This window comes from Eleginops maclovinus, chromosome 14, assembly GCF_036324505.1.
Source record: "Eleginops maclovinus isolate JMC-PN-2008 ecotype Puerto Natales chromosome 14, JC_Emac_rtc_rv5, whole genome shotgun sequence".
In the NCBI taxonomy this organism is placed as follows: Eukaryota; Metazoa; Chordata; class Actinopteri; order Perciformes; family Eleginopidae; genus Eleginops; species Eleginops maclovinus.
In genome coordinates this window covers 9,941,093-9,960,202 of record NC_086362.1, presented here as the reverse complement: position 1 = coordinate 9,960,202, position 19,110 = coordinate 9,941,093, and the positions used below count along the sequence as shown (strand labels likewise).

Here is a 19,110-nt window from a genome sequence, read left to right as displayed (position 1 = left end):
TCTTGTATGTACAATACCTAATGTTGGTATTTTTAAGGGAAGTCAAAATGTGCGCTGGGAGAAAGGTCACTGCCAACAGGTGTAACACATATCCAATACTGCCTCCTGGTGTTCAAAGCAGTATGCAAAACTACAGAGGGTGTGTCAGGTGGATACAAGGAATGAATGGAAAGATCAGGACTTTTGATACAGATGTTTTCTGTAGCACTGGTTAAATATCTTTTTTAACATTAACCAATGTTCCATTGATTCTAAGACTTGTTGCACGCCTCTCTTAAAAATAGATTTAGAAGAAATACTGGAACGCTTCTAAAACACCAAAGTATAGAACTATTGACAAAGCCAAAATAAAGTGGAAGGAAAAGGCAGAGATGCTCAAAAGAGAAAAGTAATTATAGTATTGATTGTTCATTAGCGAGCATGTCTATAGGTCCTGTTTGTGAGACTATTTGAGACTATGCGTGTAAATGTAAGAGTGAAAAACTTAATTTACACTCGGGGATTAATACATCTTAATCATTCTACAGTTGTATTTACATATTTAATTTGCCTGTGGGGGTAATCACACTTTTATCATTTGTAAGAAAAAAATCTTAATTAATTTGGGAAGGCCAAGCACCTGATGTCCGGGATGAGGATTTGATGGATACATATTTGCTGAAACACACCTCCGTTCAATCACTCTTGTTTGTTCTGTCTTCTGCTTTACAGAGTCAACCAGATCCTCACGGTTCACTTGTAAAGTAAACGTGCTAACTGTGTCAAGCATGACTCTTTAAGCTTTATCTACTTCCTCTCATATCATCCCAACATCTACCAGGGAGTTCCGCAGCGAGGTGAGTGATGTTTGAATGGATTGTAGTAGCATCAAATTAATGCGTGTTCATTTGATATAACCACTCGTGACTCCCTCTGTGAGTTCAACTGATGAGAGACTGAGTCTTGTACACATGGGAAAGGAGACGTGACTGGTTGTGTTTAATTTATATACTAAAGTAAGTTTGTTGTGAGGAAGTTAATACTGAATACACAAAAGCACAAAAGACTTTTATGACATATCAAACACAGGTGGAACAAACCAGTATGTGGCAGACAATTCAATGGTGGTAATCAAACAATGAAGACATTAAACAATAACAGACACCATGGATAGGATGAAGTCTAGTATGTTGGAAAAAAATGTAATAAAATGGTCATGAGACAATATATTGAAAAATAGTACTTCTAAAAGCCTCTCCTTACATTTATTATCAATGGAAGTGCATCAATAGCAGCTAATACACACAAAAATACAAGTGTGTGTGGTGAAAACTGGTTCAATGTGTTATATATCCCTGGAAAAAATTAAAAAAACCACTTCACATTTGTCTTACATTTTTATCTCTACATGTACGGCAGCCATTCCAGTGTTTGTTGAATTTCAACACAGAGAAACATTTTCAGTATTTTATAGAACACAATAAAAAATAATAATAATAATAATTTAACTCAAAGACAAACCTATAAATAATAAAACAAGAGAAAATTATACTGCTGAAGTGGTCTCTTAATTTTTTCCGCAGCTGTAAATCTTAAAAAGGTTAAGTATTGTAGCAAGATCATTGCACACTTAAATTAAGTTGAAAGCAATATTTTTTAATCTGAACCAACTACTGTTTATTCAAACTTAACATTATTGCTTGAATTTCTGGAGCGCGTGAAGGGTTCCATGGAGGGCGCCAAATCTGATGAAGAGATGGGTGAAGACATTTTGAACATTGAACATGATCTGAGAGACGAAGAGATAATAACCGGAGTGCTGGAGGAGTTCCAATCTGAGCTGTAAACCTCCATGTCAGTCAGTGCCTCCATCTGATACTTCAGATATTGTGTCCTTGAGGTTTCCATTTACTATTGTGCAGCTTCATCTATATGTTTTAACTGGCCCTGTAATCAGGAATGTATTCAAACAGTTTGATTTAAAATAGGATATTAGAGAAGGATAGGGTGTGAAATATGTTGACAGACCAGTTTGTATGACATGTTTGTGTACATTTATGTAAATGCACCCACTGAATTTTTTATTCTCCTGTGATGTCGCACTGATTCTGTATGCAAAACGTCAAAGGATGTGAGCTAGATTTTTTCACACATAACACAATTACAGAACAGAAATATAAAGGAGTGTAAAAAGCTTATTACAAAAAATTAAAAAGACTATTACAGTAAGAATGTATACAAAGAAATAAGTCAAATAAAATACAAAGAGATAATACAACAAAAAAACACCTAAGACCAGTCACACCCACCCCTACCTCCAGACCAGTAATTATCAAAGAGAGGTGGTTTTCTTTTGAGGTTAAACACCATTTTTTCGAAACATCATGTATGAGGAGATTTCTTTAAGCCACGTGGACACAGGAGGGGGTTCTGCACTCTTCCATAATAGAGCAATATATTTGTTGCCAGCAATCATGGCCAGTTTGATTAGGAGCACCTTATTCCTTTTATTAGAAGGGATGTCAGAGATATCGCCTAACAAAGCCAGTTTGGGTGAACAAGGAATCTCAAACCCAGAAATCTCTTTAAGAGTCTCCCATTGACCCCCAGTAATGTTTTAATTACATTCCCAGAACATGTGAATTAGACTGCCTGTTTCTGTCTTACATCTAGGGCAAAGATCTGAAATTGATTCATTTATCCTATGAAGTCTTTCAGGTGTAAAGTAGGTTCTGTGAATAATATTGATTTGCAAGATGTGAGCTAGATTTAAAGGAGTAAACAGTCCAGCGTAATTATATCCAAATAAACAATCAGCAGACAGACGCCATAAGGGAGGGGGGACAGCAGGAGCATTTAGTATTTTTTTTTTGTAGTTACTGTAACATCCAACATCTCATGAAGTGAAAGAAAGATGAGGAAGATTAACAGCGTTGGGGGTTTCTACGAGTCCTCTATACATGTTTTTAAGTATTGCTCACTCCCACCTCTCTGACACGGTATCATGTATGTTCAAATGTAGCAGAATAAATCAGATGAGGATACAACCAAATAGTTTGTACTGTCTGAGGAGGCAGTAGCTCAGTCTGTAGAAACTTTGATTTGTAACCGAAGGGTCGCTGGTTCAAGTCCCGATCGTTCCAAAAATACGGGACTTTTGCAGCGCTTTTCACTCTGCCACCTGTTCATTAGTGAGTGCATGTCTATAGGTCCTGTTTGTGAGTGTATTTCAGCCTAACCCTGTAATGTAAGAGTGAAAAACTTACGCTCGGGGATTAACACATCTTAGTCATTCTGAAGTTTCATTTACATATTTAATTTCCTTGTGGGGGTAACCACACCTTTAGAATTTCTAAAAACACAATATTGGCAACCCCTGCTGCCAACTGAGATCCGGGATGAGGATTTGATGAATAAATGTTTGCTGAAACACTCCTCCGTACAAACACTCCTGTTCAACCTGTCTGCTGTCTTCTGAGTCAACCAGATCCTCACAGTTCACTGTGTCCAGCATGAGTCTTAAGGCTTTACGGACTTTCTCTCATATCATCCCAACACATTTACTAGGGAATTCCGCAGCGGGGTGAGTGATGTTTGAATGGATTTTAATTATAGTAGCATCAAATCAAAGCATGTTCATTTCATATAATTACTCTTGCCCCCCTCTGTGAGTTAAACTGATCTGAGTCTTGTACACATGTGAAAGGAGACATGATTGTTTGTGTTTAAATTTGATATACTAAAGTGAGTTTGTTCCTGACGCCTTGAATGCTAAATGGTGTGTGATTATTTGGCAGATTTTTGTGTTCTTATTAGATGTGCCTTTCCCATAGGATACATTAAAATAAAATAAAACCTTACTTATACGATCTGTTTTATAACTCTAGTGACCTGATTTGATTGCAAACACAATGCACTTGACTTTAGCTTCAACTAGATTCAGGAATCCTACGCTGTACAAAACCAGCATGAACTATTTGACACCTTCTTTTAAGTTTTACACGGCCCTCTGAGCTTTAGACTGGTGTTTGCACACTATTTATACAGTATTTAATCAGGAAGAAATGTAGGGATAATGGCTTTTACCATCATTCATAAAAATGAGTGTTTTTAAAATGCTACATGTTTGCTTCTGATTCATTGACAGCTCTTGTTGCCATGGCACAATGCAGAGGATTCAAGCAGCTCCTTGGATTTGTGGGATCCATGTTTCTCTTTGCATTGTCCTTTTACCACTTGGACATGTCACACAACAGCCAAGGTACAAAGTGTGTCTTAGTTTCTTATCGTTCCTGCTGTGCTTCCTGTTTCGTCCTCATGCTTCAGAGACTAGGTTCATGTTCCACTGCCTCGGAACAATATTAATAGAATAGATTAGTTAATGTTGGCGCGGCGACCTCACCCCTCTGTGCTTGCTTTTGGATAATCGTGACTCACATTTAACACCTAAACAAACATTTCCGTCTTATAACAGAGGAGAGGATCCATGAGATGCAGGAGGTGAGGAAGCAGCTGATGAGAGACACATGTGCCGGGGACAAGGAGACATTCAAACACCGTTTAGAAGACATCAGCAACAAAAAGCTGGAGAACCTCATTGTGGACGACAAACACGGCATCATCTACTGTTACATTCCCAAGGTGACACGAACATAACACACCTATGGGACTTAATGAGGACACTCTCAATGAACTCACACTGTGTCTGTGTGGTTAACCAATTCATGGTGTACTTATTTTAATTAATGCGACTTGCCTATTATTTACGATACGTCTACTCTTTTTCCTTTTATCTGCAATGACCCTTTGCTGCTGTAACGCAGTACATTTCCCCACCGAAGCAGAATAAAGGATTTCTCATTTATCAACAGGTGGCGTGCACCAACTGGAAGAGAGTGATGTTTGCCCTGACCCAGGACGAGCCCTATCCTGACCCTGTCTCCATATCTGTTGACTTTGTCCACCTCCCCGACACTCTGCCTCTCCTCAACAGCTTCCCAAGACCAGAGATTAGGGTCAGTCCACACAATGACCAATCAAAAGGGTCTAACAATCACAACCAGGAAGCTTTAACTTTTTGTTTTTTACTACAGGCCAAGTTGAAGCAATACACAAAGTTCCTGTATGTCCGGGACCCATTTGTGCGTCTCATCTCCGCCTATAGAAGCAAGTTCCAGCACCCCAATGAGTACTTCTACAAAGAATATGGCCGGCACATTCTGCGCCTGTATGCAAACCAGACTGACCCTCCACTGACCCTTGACGAGGCCAACGCATCCGGGATGAGAGTCTCATTCCAGAACTTCATCCAGTACCTGCTGGACCCGCTGACGGTGAAGAAGGAGCCTTTTGAACCCCACTGGAGGCAGATGCATCGCCTGTGCCACCCTTGTCTTATAAAGTACGTTCATTAATGTCTGTTTCTGTGGTGGGTAGGATCTATGGAGGAACTACTTTATACACAAATTACTGCTTTAAGTGCCGTCCATACACACGTGACCCAACTAATCAAAACCCAAAATGGATCACAAAACAAAGACCAATGCCAAAATATAAACATGAAAAACCTTCTTAAATGTACAAAATAAATCCCCACTCTCTGGCATTCATGGATCCTACAGGTGAATTCTAATATTATTGTATATTATTGTGAACAGCATAAAAGAAATTCAAATGAAATGGAGATAACTATCCCAGAATGCTGAATTTTACTCCTACTTTGAAACAGCTATGAGATATCACAGAGGGAATATCATTGACATAAACTAACAGATATATTTTTGAATAAAGTTTACAGATTTTGTTTAAGACCTCAGCATACTGTTCAAGAACCCATTTGCCATTCATTATGAATCTCTTATTTTAGTGTCTGACCTTTAAGGATTTGTCCCTGAATGGACTAAATTGAAAACTAATGTATCCCAGCTTTGATGATTTTGTTTCTATCTTGAGACTTTCCCTGTAGATCTGTGAATGTATACTTTGGTGATTTAGAATTGTGTTCAAATAGGGAATCACAGGAGGGACGCATTCCAACAGGAACACTCCTAATTGCTGCAGCTGAGCTTGAAATATCTTTACAAGTTCCTAGACACATATTACAAATGAATGCAATGTCAACACAAAACAATGCAGATTTTGACCAGTTTGTTTCACCTGTCAGGTATGATTTTGTGGGCCATCAGGAGACTCTTCAGCAGGACGCCACACAGCTGCTGAAGATCTTAATGCTGCAGGAAGACATCAGGTTCCCTCCTTCCTATGAAAACATGACCACATCTGCTTTTCTGTTAGACTGGTTCAGCACAGTGCCCCTAGAGGACAGGAGGAAGCTGTACACGCTCTATGAGGAGGACTTCAGGATGTTTGGCTACAAAAGGCCTGAAAAACTACTGGATGTTTGAGAGGAAGTCACCACTAACTCAGTGCTGAGTACAGAACAATCTCTAAAGGACATGACGAATACTCAAACACCTCAAATAAACTTGTTTAAAGTATTGTGGTTATTTAAGGGGATTTTTTCTTGTAAATAAAACCTATTCACACCAGTTTGGAGAAATCTTTCTTAAGAGGTTTAAAGAAAATGCCAGGAGGTGGGTAGAAAATAAGCAAATCCAAAACACAAGATATACTTCTACTCAAAACATGGGGAGATAATTAGCACATGGTTAAACAACGAGCGATATAATACAAGAAGTGACAACAAAATGAGAAAGAAAGAGAGGAAGGTAATACTGAATACACAAAAGGGTTAGAAAGTTCAATGGTGGTAAACAAACAAAGGAAGACATTAAACAATAAAAGACACCATGGATAGGATGAAGTCGAGTATGTTGGAAACAAATGTAATAAAAATGGCCATGAGACAATATATTGAAAAATGTAATTATTTAGTACTTCTAAAAGTGCAGCAGCTAATACACATGAAAATACAAGTGTGTGTGGTAAAAACTGGTTCAATGTGTTGCATATCTTAAAAAGGTTCACACACTCAAGACACACACAGTTGAAACATTGTACCATGTATGATTTCTGTTGGGGTAAAGGAAGCACAACCATAGCCAGCAACCTTTTTACGCTTTATTACAAAACAACATGACAAAAACAATACATGTTTTAAGTTCCACACTCACAAAACGAGGTGATGGTGGCGAGGTCCATTCCGTGAGGCTTAAATGAATTTCACATTCACGTGTTCCAGTAACTGTGAAGGTGAACAGAGACACGTCACTGGGCAGTTTCTTGCATGTTGAGCTTTCCACACTGACACGCATCATCCTGCTGAGCTGTGTGGCAGGGCAGGCAGGGACAGCCCCGTCACTGTCGTCCATCTGAGGGACTCTCTTCACGGTTCTCTACTCTCTGACAGCAGCATCTCTCTGCTTGAAACACAGGATTGATGCTGCATGATCGGACGGTCTGTGGCTCAGTCTTTTGGGTCTGTGGATTTCTGGGATTTCTGGGATGTGTCAGAGAGAGGAGTAGAAACACAGAGAAAGAGGCAGGTGCTGAGAGACTCAAAGTGCTGTCAGGAGAATGAGAGAGCAAACAACAACAGGAGTAAAGGAGAAAGACTATGGCTTTTCAATGTCTACACATGTAGACACTTCATCTTTGATTTTTTTTTAAACATTTAAATTGCGCAACATCACAATCAGCTCGGACTGCTCGTATTTACATTTTATATTATGACACATTTTCAGCAGTGGCTCTCATCCTGAATGCCACTCGTTTCTCCTGCACATGCTTAATAAACTTATCGTATATTTCTCATATATCTCTGTAGTCGCTCTTCATGCCACAGCTCCGTTTAAAGGCATTTGGCAGTAGCCATTTTGCATCCCTCCCGGGATAGTTCAGTTTGTTTTGAGGATGCTAAATGGTGCATCAACATCACCCTTTCATATCGAGCTTTCTTCACACTTAGCCAGGGGTGCTGGTGATTTATACATGGGGAAGCTTGCCATCTCCTCCTCCAGTCCTTTCATTCCATCCCCTAAGGCGTCCCCCAGCCCCTCATCCACCTCGTCCCCCGACTCCCTCTCCTGAGGCCTCCCTCTCTCCCCCGTCCTTCCATCCAGCAAGTCTGCAGCTAAAATTTCAGAGGTAAGCTTCAGTCCGCTGTTGCTCGTGTTGCAGCTGGAGTACAGGGAGTTCCCGTGGCCATTGCTGGGGCTGATCAGGGTGCCGCTGTAGCTATTGCCATGGAGACCACCATTCCCATTGTTGCTGAGCAGCGTTGTGGTTGTGTTTGAGGTCGCTGTCCCGTTTCGTTTTTCCGTCAGCCTGAATCCGTCTGACAGTAGGCTGGCGCTGCTCGGGGACTGCGGCGTGGCTGAGGAGCCCAGCAAGTCCCGCCCCTTTTCTGAAGACAGCGAATTATCCGGCAGGTGGTGACCCTGGTGGACAATGCTGCGCCGACGGGTAAAGAAGTAGAGGAGGAATGCACCAAACACTAAACCCAAGAAGAAGAAAAGGATGTAGATGGCCAGCACGTGACGCCCCCCTGCTGTCACCATCACTCCTATGGCACTGGGGTCATCTAGAGTCAGATCATAGGCTGCTCTGCGACAGGGGGTGGGGTCTCTGACTCCTGGCCCCGCCTCCTGGAGAAGAGCAACATGACAGAGACAAAGACTTGTTTAATCTTGCAAACAGTTTGTAATAACATTAAATAAAATCTCTTAAACTCTGAAGTTCACAGTACAGTAGGAGCTTCCAGGATGAAAAGCGAACAGGGAAATATGCAAAGCTACGTTTTGAACATGTGTTTTGCCTGTGTACCTGGCATGTGCAAATGTATTTTCCAAGGCTGTCCTCTGTGACTGTCACTTCCAGGTCAGAGTTGTGCTGCCGGGTTTGTCTGTGGGGGGGGTGCTCCCAGCTGCAGGGCCTGGGAGACAGCTGGACACATGGCAACAGGAGACGCAGACCCAGAGAAACACGCAGCTCACTCATGGACGGACTGCAACGCCCTGGAGGAGACAACACGCAGAGAGACAGAAGAGAAACACACAGAGAGAATATGTTAATGTTACACAGGCTGGAAATCAGAGGATAATACACATTTTTGTATTGTTTCTATTATTATTGTCTTGTGTACATTCATGTTGCAATGATGTAGGATCCAGGGACTTCGATTTTCTTTGCCCACATTTCACTGTAGCTTTCTGAATCAAAAATGAATTCCGCTTACCCTCCACTGTTCCGCACTTTTTCAAGGCGTAGTCAACCACATCACCTGGACCAGGCCTGTACACACAAAAAACGGGTTATTATTTACACATAACTAAAAAAAAATCCAACCACATGCTGCAGTTGTCTGCCTTTGTTTTTAGATTTGGAAGGTTTCCAGTTTGATCTTCCTGTAGTACTCACGCTGCGGTGGTGGGGCTGCAGGCGGCCTCCTCTGTGCTCCACACACAGCCCAGCCCTCTGGCTCTGGCACACTCTTTACAGTCGGCGTACAGAGCGCAGCCTTCCGCCTGGACCCGAGCCAGAGACAGGGGGCTGCCCACCAGAGCCAGACCCTGCAAACACAGGGAGACATTACAGAACCACTGAGCGGCTAAACACAGCAGATTAGAATATGCAGCGTGTGTGAAGAACTGTGCAAAATACCTGGTGCAGTAATATGTTGTTGACAGGCTCCTGGGAGCTGAACAGAGGAATCTCCTGCAGTAAGGTGGTGTTCTGTCCCACTACCGCCACCCGGTGGAGCTCCCCTCGGTCTGCGCCACACAAACACAAGGAGAAGAGTTACAAGAAGAACTGCGAGAACCGGATCAACCCTGAACCTGTTGTTATAAAACCCAAGTCCATATTTTAAATGAAGATAAATTTGTTTTTCCGTCTCATTTCACACCTTTCAGCTGTCTTTACTCTAGATTGAGTTAATTTCTTCACATGTTCTGTATATTATATCCCTTCCTCTCTGTTTCACCCTGCCTCCCTGTCCTCACCTGTTCCGAGGTGCAGCACTGCTCCCCTCTGCCCATCTCCGCCTCCTGTCTGACTTACAGCCAGCTTGGTGTATCGGACTCCCTTGCGGACCAGGAGAGGCGCTGCAGATACGCTGTTCTCCATCAGCGGGTGGTCCCTCACGAAAGTCAACACTTTGTCAGGGAGTTTCAGGGAGGTCTCAAAGCCCTCCACCTTCAAAGCGTTGTTCAGACACTAACAAATTGAGAGTGAAGGAGAGAAAAAGTCTGAGTTCTTTGTATATAAAGAAATGTATTCCATAAAGGAGAGATGCTGATGGTAAATATGCAGTTGTGGTGTGGTTGAACTGTTTAGTACCTGGCCAGGTCTCGGTGTTGGGACAGGTTCAGGGTTGATCCAGTTCTCGCAGGTCTTCTTTAGCTCTTTAAAAGGACCGTCCATCACTTTGCTGATTTCAGTCAGACTGAAAACACACACTGCTGACAGCTCCTCATGCTCCCTAAGAAGAAGAACATCATTAAGGTTGTATTAAGTTGTTTAATATGAACAGAAGAGTTGACATTTTAGGAAATACACTTTCTTAATGAGAGTTACATGAGAATATTTCTCACACTAAATAAGAAACTACAGGCAGGAGACAGTTCGCTTAGCTTAGCATAAAGACTGGAAACCTGGTGATCTCTCTCGCCTCCCTTATAAATTCTTCTTTCTCACCTTTAATAGCTGACAGTGACTTTTTAAAATGATTATCTCATGAACAAAAGAGAGAAGCTCTGTTTTCCCCTCTTTCTTCTCCTCCTCAGCTTACCACTGGGACGTGAATAGTCCGTAGAACAGAGTGCTGCTGGGGTCGCCGGGTGTCTGTTGCGTGGTGAAGACGTCAGTTAGGATATTGTAGCGCTGCCCGCTCGGTCTGTCCTCACACACCAGCTGCGCCTTGAGGAAAGTGGTCCAACGCCGCTGAAGAGTCTTCATCCCACCCACATCAGACTGAACAGACAGTGGGAAAAGACGAGGAATGAGGCATCAGTCGATCAATCTATCGGTCAATGTATAACTCAATATAAACGAGATGGGTTACCTTGCAGACTCGTGCCACCCTGGGCACTTTGACTTTGGTGTAGAGGTCGTACTCTTTGGCCACCTCCGTGAAGAAGAAGTAGATTTTGTCGTCGTCTCCTATCGGGTTATTCTCTACAGACTCCTCTATGAATGCTGAGCTCACAAACTCTGGGTCTGAGAAACACACACACACACACACACACACACACACACACACACACAATTTGACTTTTTCCTGTGGGAAAGTATGACCATGGTAATTTGAAGTGACAGTGTGTTTCGGTCCTTTGGGTTCTCAGGGTGTCTCACCACTCAGCCAGTTGATGGATCGCTCAGTTCGGATGCGCTCCTGCTCAGAGCCCGTTGCCCGGGAGATGTCGAATAACGTTCCCAGGAAGTTACTGGTGGCTGCTGTGTAAAGGGTACCACCTAGACACAAGAGAGAGAAAGTTAGTTAGGTAATCCTTTAGATTAGCCTGATATTAAAGCAGATTATTGAGTGTGATATTCAGTGGTACCATCTCACCTGCCATGACAGCTGTGTAATGCTGACTCGGCTCAAACGGACACTTCCCCTTCCCCGTCTCCATTTTCACTCCTCCATCCTCGGCTTTCTCCAGGGTGAATGAGGTGAGCTCCTGCGGGACGACACGAGTAGGAATAGTCAGAACTACAATTGTGAAATGGCAAGTAAATAAAGGTAGTTTTCTGGACACATTTTTTTCATAGCTATCTTACAGAGGGAAGACCACACACACACACACACACACACACACACACACACACACACACACACACACACACACACACACACACACACACACACTGACCAGGAAGGCACACTGGGGGTCGAAGGCGTAGGTGCCACACACGTAGATGCGTCCATCGCCCAGAAACTCCAGCAGACGGATGTAGTTATTACAGTCGACCTGCAGGGGGAGACAAACACCCAGAAATAGTATTAACATCCAGAGTTAACTTTATAAATATTTATGTTTAGGAATTAATTATAACATAAAATAAAATAAAACAAAACATTAAATAATACTAAAAATATGATATTTTAATTGTGTTTATACATTTACATAAATACAAATATTTATTATGAATATTTATATTAACAATAAAATATATATATTTATGAGTAGTCAAAATAATTGTAATAATATCATGTCTGGCTTAAATTAGTTTATTTACCCAGTGTAGGGAAATAAAAGAGAGGTCAAAATATATAACTGCATTGCTATTGTGATTTCTAGTTTTGAACAAAAATAATGTCTACTTTTTTCAATGAACAGAAATATTGACCACACTGAGCTTTGGGATAAAGGCTGCAGTGGTTTCTGGGAACAACTGGGGTATCAGTGAATGTGATTGGAAATCGGAGACCCCCACTGAAGGGAGAGACACTTGAGACCCCCTTTGCTACCAACAGAGACCATCCAAACTTACTCACACCAACATGCATGCAAACGGCCTCATTTTCATGTATAAATGAGACAGAAATATCCACATATGCAATCCTTGTGGGTCTCATAAACACACACCATAGATGATGTATTTGTTGAGCTCTCCTCTGTGTCCACACACATATTGAGCCCGCAGAGATTATGGAAAAACACCCCCATTGTTCCTCCCCAGTTAGCATGAAACCATGACGCAGGCAGTTTTTAGTGAGCATGTGCGTGCATGCCATCTTGGATGAGCTCCACGCCAGAGTCACCTTCACCCCCCCCGGGACCTGATCCTCTCTGATGGCCAAATTATGACAACCAAAACCCCCCCCCCCACCCCCCACCCTGTCCCCCGAGACGTACGGCCAGAGAGGGAGAGAGCTCAGGATGACAACAATGGGATCAGTTTGGGATTAGATATTTTATTGGTCATTCATACTAATAAGATTCATTAATGATCTGGCATGGAGTGAATCAAATTACTCTATTCTGTTCAAATCCATTATATGTCAGTGTGTTGGAGATTATAATTAGAAATCATTATATGTATTTTCTTAAAAGTTCTCCTTTTTCTTTAATGTACTCCTCGTCTATAACCATATCAAGGGTTCTAACCATGCAACAGGAAGACGTGTGTTCTTGTTATCTGTAAGAAGACAAAGGGTTGCTGCTAGAATACATATGTTCATATTATTAAAAAAATCAGGTGCCTGTGTAAGGAGAAAGGTGCTGTTCATATAGACAAACCCCTCAACTCTATGAAGCCTTTTAGCCCCTTTCAGATTACTGTTTTTGGTTGTAAAGTTAAGTTATTAAATAGTCAATGTTTTAGTTTTTTGGATTTTCCATGAGAAAAATTACAAAAATCTTTCTTTTGGGTGACATTATAGTTCTTAGAAGAAAGAAGCAATTGAAAATGAAAATGAAAAAACTCAGAATGATGCTAATGTTACTCTCTGACTGGTGTGTCTTTACTGTTTGCTAACACTTATTATCATCTGTCAATGACGTGTTTACCCTGCTGCCCTGGAGTGGCCCAAAAATGTATTATAATATGGAAATGGGTTAATAATAAAAAGGTGCAGGTGGACAAACTCCTCTGTTTGTGTTGCCACAAAACCAAAAGCGTTCTTTCTGTATGTTAACCTTTACAGAGTGTTATTCTACAATAACATTGTCATCATTCATTACACCCAGAGAGTGTAAAAAAAAAAGAGTGGCCTGTGCGTCAATCAGTCCAAACCTATTACCACTTTATGTGTTGAGAGACAGTTCACACCTGTACATACTCACCGATCAACACCCAGTAATAATCAGCTAATGAGTCAACAATTGTTTGAATTAACTTTGGTCTAGCCTTACCTTTATAGTTTCACAAAAGACATGTACGATGCCTCGCTCTGTCTTGTTATCAATGTTGACATTAAACACCAGCAAACTTCCGTTGTATCTGTTGCAACATCCCTGGTTTCCTTCACTTGGTAACATCCTGCTGATAGCAGCTGAAAATTGCGCAACCCTGCTAATTTACCCTGGTACACACGCCTTTATGGGTCAAATTCAAGGTAGTTTCTTGTTGAGTCTAGTTTCTTGTCTCCCACTCTGTATTTCTCTTTCTTTGTCTTGCAACAGTGCTCCTCATCCTTCCTTACTCACTCACTTGTCTAGCCTCGTTCCCGTTCCTGTTTCCTTCTCTCTCTCCACTCCTTTGTAATCCTCCTGACTCACATGTAATCTGGTAATCAATATCTTCTCCGAAACACACAACCATTCTCTATCCGGCCTCCATCAGTCGTTTGTCCTCAACAGAAAGCTCATTATGTATGTACAAAATAGATCGAACCAAATAGCATTTCCCTCTGTTAATACAGATAATAGGAGGATACAATTTCAGCTCAGCCAGTCTTCCAAAACTTCCAATGCATAATTTGTTTACTGTATTAAGCAATTTGGTTGATGTCCTATTGTAGTCCCTGCATAATGAGATGTACAGCTTGAGTGTATAGTACCCTCTATTTAATCAGTTTTCATACACAGATACTGGGCATCTGTGACTTCACATACACCCGACACTCTTTCTGTCTCACACACACACACAGACACACAGACACACAGACAGACACACACACACACACACACACACACACACACACACACACACACACACACACACACACACACACACACACACACACGAACCCCTGATGAGGTTTTGGCAGCCGTCCCAGAACTTCCTATCGGATGCCTAACAGCACGGGGTTGTGACACACACACTCACACACACACATCAGACACACACACCCAAATACACTTACATACTGGAGCATAAAATATAGGCCCATGAAATCACACATTTCTAATCCATGAGGCCACTTGAATTTAGCAAATCATACTTAAATAAAAATATGAATATGACAATATTATAGTTGGGGTTAGATTTTATTGCGTACCCCTATATATTTGTGTTTAGCTTAGTAAAGTTGTGAATACATAATCCACTTTCAATGACTACATCATAAAGAAATAGTTGATTTAATAAGGGATTTGTTTATAATTACATTGGCTCATTAGGTTTCATGACATTTAAATTGTGCAAATGATTGTAAATTATCCAGGCAGTACTGATCCAGACAACCTGTTTGTTTGAAAAATATCTCATGAAGAAGGTGTGTGAGGGGAAACACACACACTGCTCTCACCTCAGTTTTTCCCTTTGCTACACAAGACCTCCTCTTCTCCTCCGGCACATCCCAAACAATCTGAATCAAGAGGAAAGAGAGACAGAAATGGGTAACGCAGTGATTTTAGACTCATTACAGCACTCACATAAAGAGCCCAATTTGACTTAGCTTAGCATGGACTGGAAGTTAGGAAGCGGGGGGCAACAACTTGAGTTTAGCTTTTCCAAATGTAACAAATAAAACATTGCAAAGCAGACCCTTTAAAGATGACTGATTAAGCTATTATAGCCTAGCTTCATATCTAGCATAAAGCATTGACCTTCTTATCCAAATATTTGTATTTCTTGAAATGTTTAATACTCTGTTCCTGGTTGGTTTAATTTATTTGTCAGCCTAATATGAACCTACATGATCCTCCAAATCAGTTCAACAATGTTAATGATATGACAAATGTATCGAAACCCTCACTAACACACATGCTTCCTACCTTCCGTGGCTCTTGGTTCAGGTTGCTGGTGTCCACAGATAGGATGGCATCCCTGGCCCCGAGGAACAGCACGCCTGATGAGCGGTCCAGCAGGAAGGTGCTGAAGTTCCCCACATCCTGGAACTTATAGGGACCAAGTACGTTGTCTGTGGACCAAGAGAGAGACATGGGTTAGACTTTTAGGATAAAAGAAAAGTCTGTGCTGCTATCAATCATCCCAAAACGATGCCCTTTTAAGGGAAATACATGATTAGTGCCTCCTTTGGCCATGAAAGAATAAATGGTTGAGGAGATTAATCAAACACCATATTCCCAGAAAGAGGTTCCAAGAGATAAAGATATGAGGGATGAGAGTAACGCTTTTTTCACCCTGGTCTCCCACAAGATCACTACAAATTAACTCCTCTAATCCCTCTGTTTTAAGTCTTTATTTTATCTCTGTTTTTGAGTTTTCTGTGTCACATTCACAACAAACAGCCACACGACTCAGTTTCTCTTCTTTCCTATCTCCGTTTTTCCATCAGCTTTCCTCTAGGTTTCCATGTATTTGCCTTAATGTTTCACACTTATCCAGAATGAAATCCACGGCTGAAGATAAATACAAAAAAAAGCATAATAATGACATATACTAAATAATGCAGTCATCTTTTACATAAGACATGATGTGTAATATCACCTTTAGTTCTCTCTTAAATCTCAAAACTATCAGATTCATTTAACCACAAAAGCTAATGTTTTTTCAGCTTTTGTTCTCTCCATCATCAACTACAGTACAAAGCATATCAGTGTGTGTGTGTGTGTGTGTGTGTGTGTGTGTGTGTGTGTGTGTGTGTGTGTGTGTGTGTGTGTGTGTGTGTGTTTGTGTTCATTTCCCAGCTGCTCAGAGGAAAGAGCACAGCTGTGTACTGAACTTCTGTGAAGTGCTAGCGAGAGAGAGTATGTGTGTGTGTGTGTGTGTGTGTGTGTGTGTGTGTGTGTGTGTGTGTGTGTGTGTGTGTGTGTGTGTGTGTGTGTGTGTGTGTGTGTGTGTGTGTGTGAAGATTTAGCAGGTTTTTTGAAGTCCTGCAATGCAGCCCTATGTTGACCTTCAACAAAAAGCACCAGAAATGTTCAGAAAGAGAGCACAAAGTTCAAAGAGTGGATCTAATTATTGGTTTCTGAGTTGTATTACTTCCCAGTCAAACACACCCACACCCCGAGCACACACTGCAAACTGACAGATGAGGTAATGGCAGATAGATTAATAACTAATGCTAATAAATGACGCCTGATATGTTAATTTAACCTCAAACGAACCAACAGGAGCTAAAGAATATATCAGATATTACTCACTTCACTAGTCCTCAGTGTACTTACACAATCCAACACTTAATGGAGCATGACTGAAGAACAAAGCCTACACTGAACACAAACAAAGGCAGGCTCAAATGAAAAGAAGATAAAGTGTTAATCATCAATTACACAAATGTGGTCACACTAAGGTGAATTTAATGTCTTACAGAGTCAAATTAATCATTGTTTGTTATATTGCCGTAGAATCAAATGGCACGATGCTGACAAAGAACGAGTAAAATCAGCTTAAAGTTCAAGCTACAGATAGATCTATGGAACAGTTCAAACAATTGATTCAAATAATGTCCATCAAATGTGCAAATTCAAGAACATACAGAAAAAATATATTTGAGAGATATTCTATTTATATAACATGATCTGTTTTAGCTTTCTGCTTCTGAATGTATGATGCTGGCGTTCTTAGCTAACATGCTTACAGCTTGGTCCTGAGAAATCACTCACTTTTAACATAATCTTTTAGTTAAGATATTTGAATATTTGTCCATTAAGCAGCCATGTTATCCTATATAAAACACACTTACACACTCTTTCGTTTACTAATTGTGCACAAATCCAATGGATCATAAGCTCCATAAATGGCAGATAAGAAACAGCTCTGAGATGGCTTTTCCTAACCTGCCGAATAATTCAGAGAAAGGGAGATTAAAGGAGAGAACAGAAACACACACCCTATATTATCCTGCATGTAGAGATGATGAGGTGATGTAACACAATCATAGAGGAGAGAAACAGCCAACAGGAATATGAGTTTGAAAAGTTTAGAATCATTCATTCATCATTAAACGACTGAATAATTAGAACTTTCCCAAATGTACACGAAAGAGAAAATATTTTCAGGAAAATCCCTCGGTGACATATCCCCCAATTTGGCAGCTGTCGACTGAAAGATAAAAACTCGTACAATCTGTCCCTCTATTGTGGCTGCAACTCTAAGTACCATGTCATGATATTTTTGATAAATGGCACTCGCCGCTGACATGGTTTTCCACTAAGAGCCAGTCTGTGTTGTTCTGTGAGGAGAAAAAAAGATCCTGGCACTCTGACATCTGCCCGTAACTGAATCACAGACATGTTCTCTCCCCCTGCCTCCATCAGGCAGTCTGCTTCTGCTGCCCGTAACATTTCACATGAATGTCATTTCTCATTCACCAAGGAGCCATCTGTTCAGATAAAAGCCTGCAGGCAGTCAAATAGCAAGCAGCAGCTCTGATTTGCTCGCTGAGGGCCTGCACTTCCTGAATATCAGCCAATGGAGATGGATCGCAGTCTGTTAAAGCAAATATGACAGACAGAAGTAGACACACACATTTGTTGAAATGTTTCTCAATCACCACAAAGCTAAAGTTTAGCTTTATTGCCCTTAATTGAATATTTCTGAATTTTTCCTTTTACACTTTATGCCTCGAGCTAGTAAAATAAACACCTTCCTCCTCAATCTGTCAATCAAAACTCTTAAAATTAAAGCTAAAGGAGTTATCAGAGCCGTGTAGGCTCATCACTTTTCATAATTGTGTCCCTTTTGTCGACTCGCTTCATCTGTTATTCACCCGCAGCCTGACGTCTCCTAAAGACTTCTTTAATCTCACTCTACTGCCTGTCTTACTGCCCGTCTGACACACACATGCATCAACACACACACAGCAGAGAAGACATGAGCGCTTGTGACACAGGCCAAAGGCAAGGTCTGCAGAAATGTCCTTGTGAACACGACAACACACACACATGCGCGCAGGCGGTGGCACCACCTGCTGTGCACCCTAATGTAGAGAAATGATTCCTAGAGCTATACCATCTGCCCTTCTCACACACACACCTACACTCAAGAAAAGACCTGACGCATGCCTCGGGAAGAAATATGTCATGCAATTGTCATCCCCCATTTCTCTTTTGTCTTCAGGATGCGTACATAGCTGATTGTTAGAAGCACTCTGAATTGACATGTGTGACAGGAAGAGAGGACGCTCTGCAGGTTGGGTATACGCCTCCTCTTTGTCAGCGTGGCCTTGAAGCTCAGCGAGTAACAGATATCATCTCTAGCATGCGTGTCTATATTGCCCTGATATACAGAAGCCATGCACAGTTTGCGGAGATATGCATATTGTGGAAACATTATCAAAAAGACACATGTTGCAGTGAGACTGAACCAATACAC

At 41.3% G+C, this 19,110-nt stretch overlaps 2 protein-coding genes across 3 annotated transcripts in view; one reads left to right on the top strand and one right to left on the bottom strand.

Moving 5' to 3' along the window:
• The first annotated feature begins 3,468 nt into the window (after nt 1-3,468).
• On the top strand, nt 3,469-6,621 carry LOC134876004 (carbohydrate sulfotransferase 12-like). 2 transcript variants are annotated; one of them, XM_063900822.1, is made up of 6 exons: nt 3,469-3,562; nt 4,127-4,240; nt 4,454-4,620; nt 4,851-4,994; nt 5,073-5,380; nt 6,143-6,614. In XM_063900822.1, the coding sequence occupies exons 2-6, from the start codon at nt 4,138-4,140 to the stop codon at nt 6,381-6,383; spliced, it is 963 nt and encodes a 320-aa protein (XP_063756892.1). In that variant the 5' UTR covers nt 3,469-3,562; nt 4,127-4,137; the 3' UTR covers nt 6,384-6,614. The 2 variants fall into 2 exon arrangements, with proteins under 2 accessions (XP_063756892.1, XP_063756891.1); XM_063900821.1 differs by having other exon boundaries at nt 4,851-5,380; nt 6,143-6,621.
• Nucleotides 6,622-7,046: 425 nt separating this feature from the next.
• Nucleotides 7,047-19,110, bottom strand: part of sema4f (sema domain, immunoglobulin domain (Ig), transmembrane domain (TM) and short cytoplasmic domain, (semaphorin) 4F) — a 44,580-nt gene continuing 32,516 nt past the window's right edge. Inside the window, exons 2-15 of the mRNA XM_063901183.1 lie at nt 15,606-15,751; nt 15,137-15,196; nt 11,814-11,912; nt 11,510-11,621; nt 11,293-11,412; nt 11,003-11,157; nt 10,730-10,911; nt 10,279-10,420; nt 9,942-10,155; nt 9,601-9,710; nt 9,358-9,509; nt 9,176-9,231; nt 8,764-8,954; nt 7,047-8,585 (exon numbers count right to left, since the gene is read on the bottom strand). Coding sequence (XP_063757253.1) covers nt 7,881-8,585; nt 8,764-8,954; nt 9,176-9,231; nt 9,358-9,509; nt 9,601-9,710; nt 9,942-10,155; nt 10,279-10,420; nt 10,730-10,911; nt 11,003-11,157; nt 11,293-11,412; nt 11,510-11,621; nt 11,814-11,912; nt 15,137-15,196; nt 15,606-15,751 — 2,444 coding nt within the window. The 3' untranslated portion in view covers nt 7,047-7,880. The remainder of the gene's footprint in view (nt 8,586-8,763; nt 8,955-9,175; nt 9,232-9,357; nt 9,510-9,600; nt 9,711-9,941; nt 10,156-10,278; nt 10,421-10,729; nt 10,912-11,002; nt 11,158-11,292; nt 11,413-11,509; nt 11,622-11,813; nt 11,913-15,136; nt 15,197-15,605; nt 15,752-19,110) is intronic.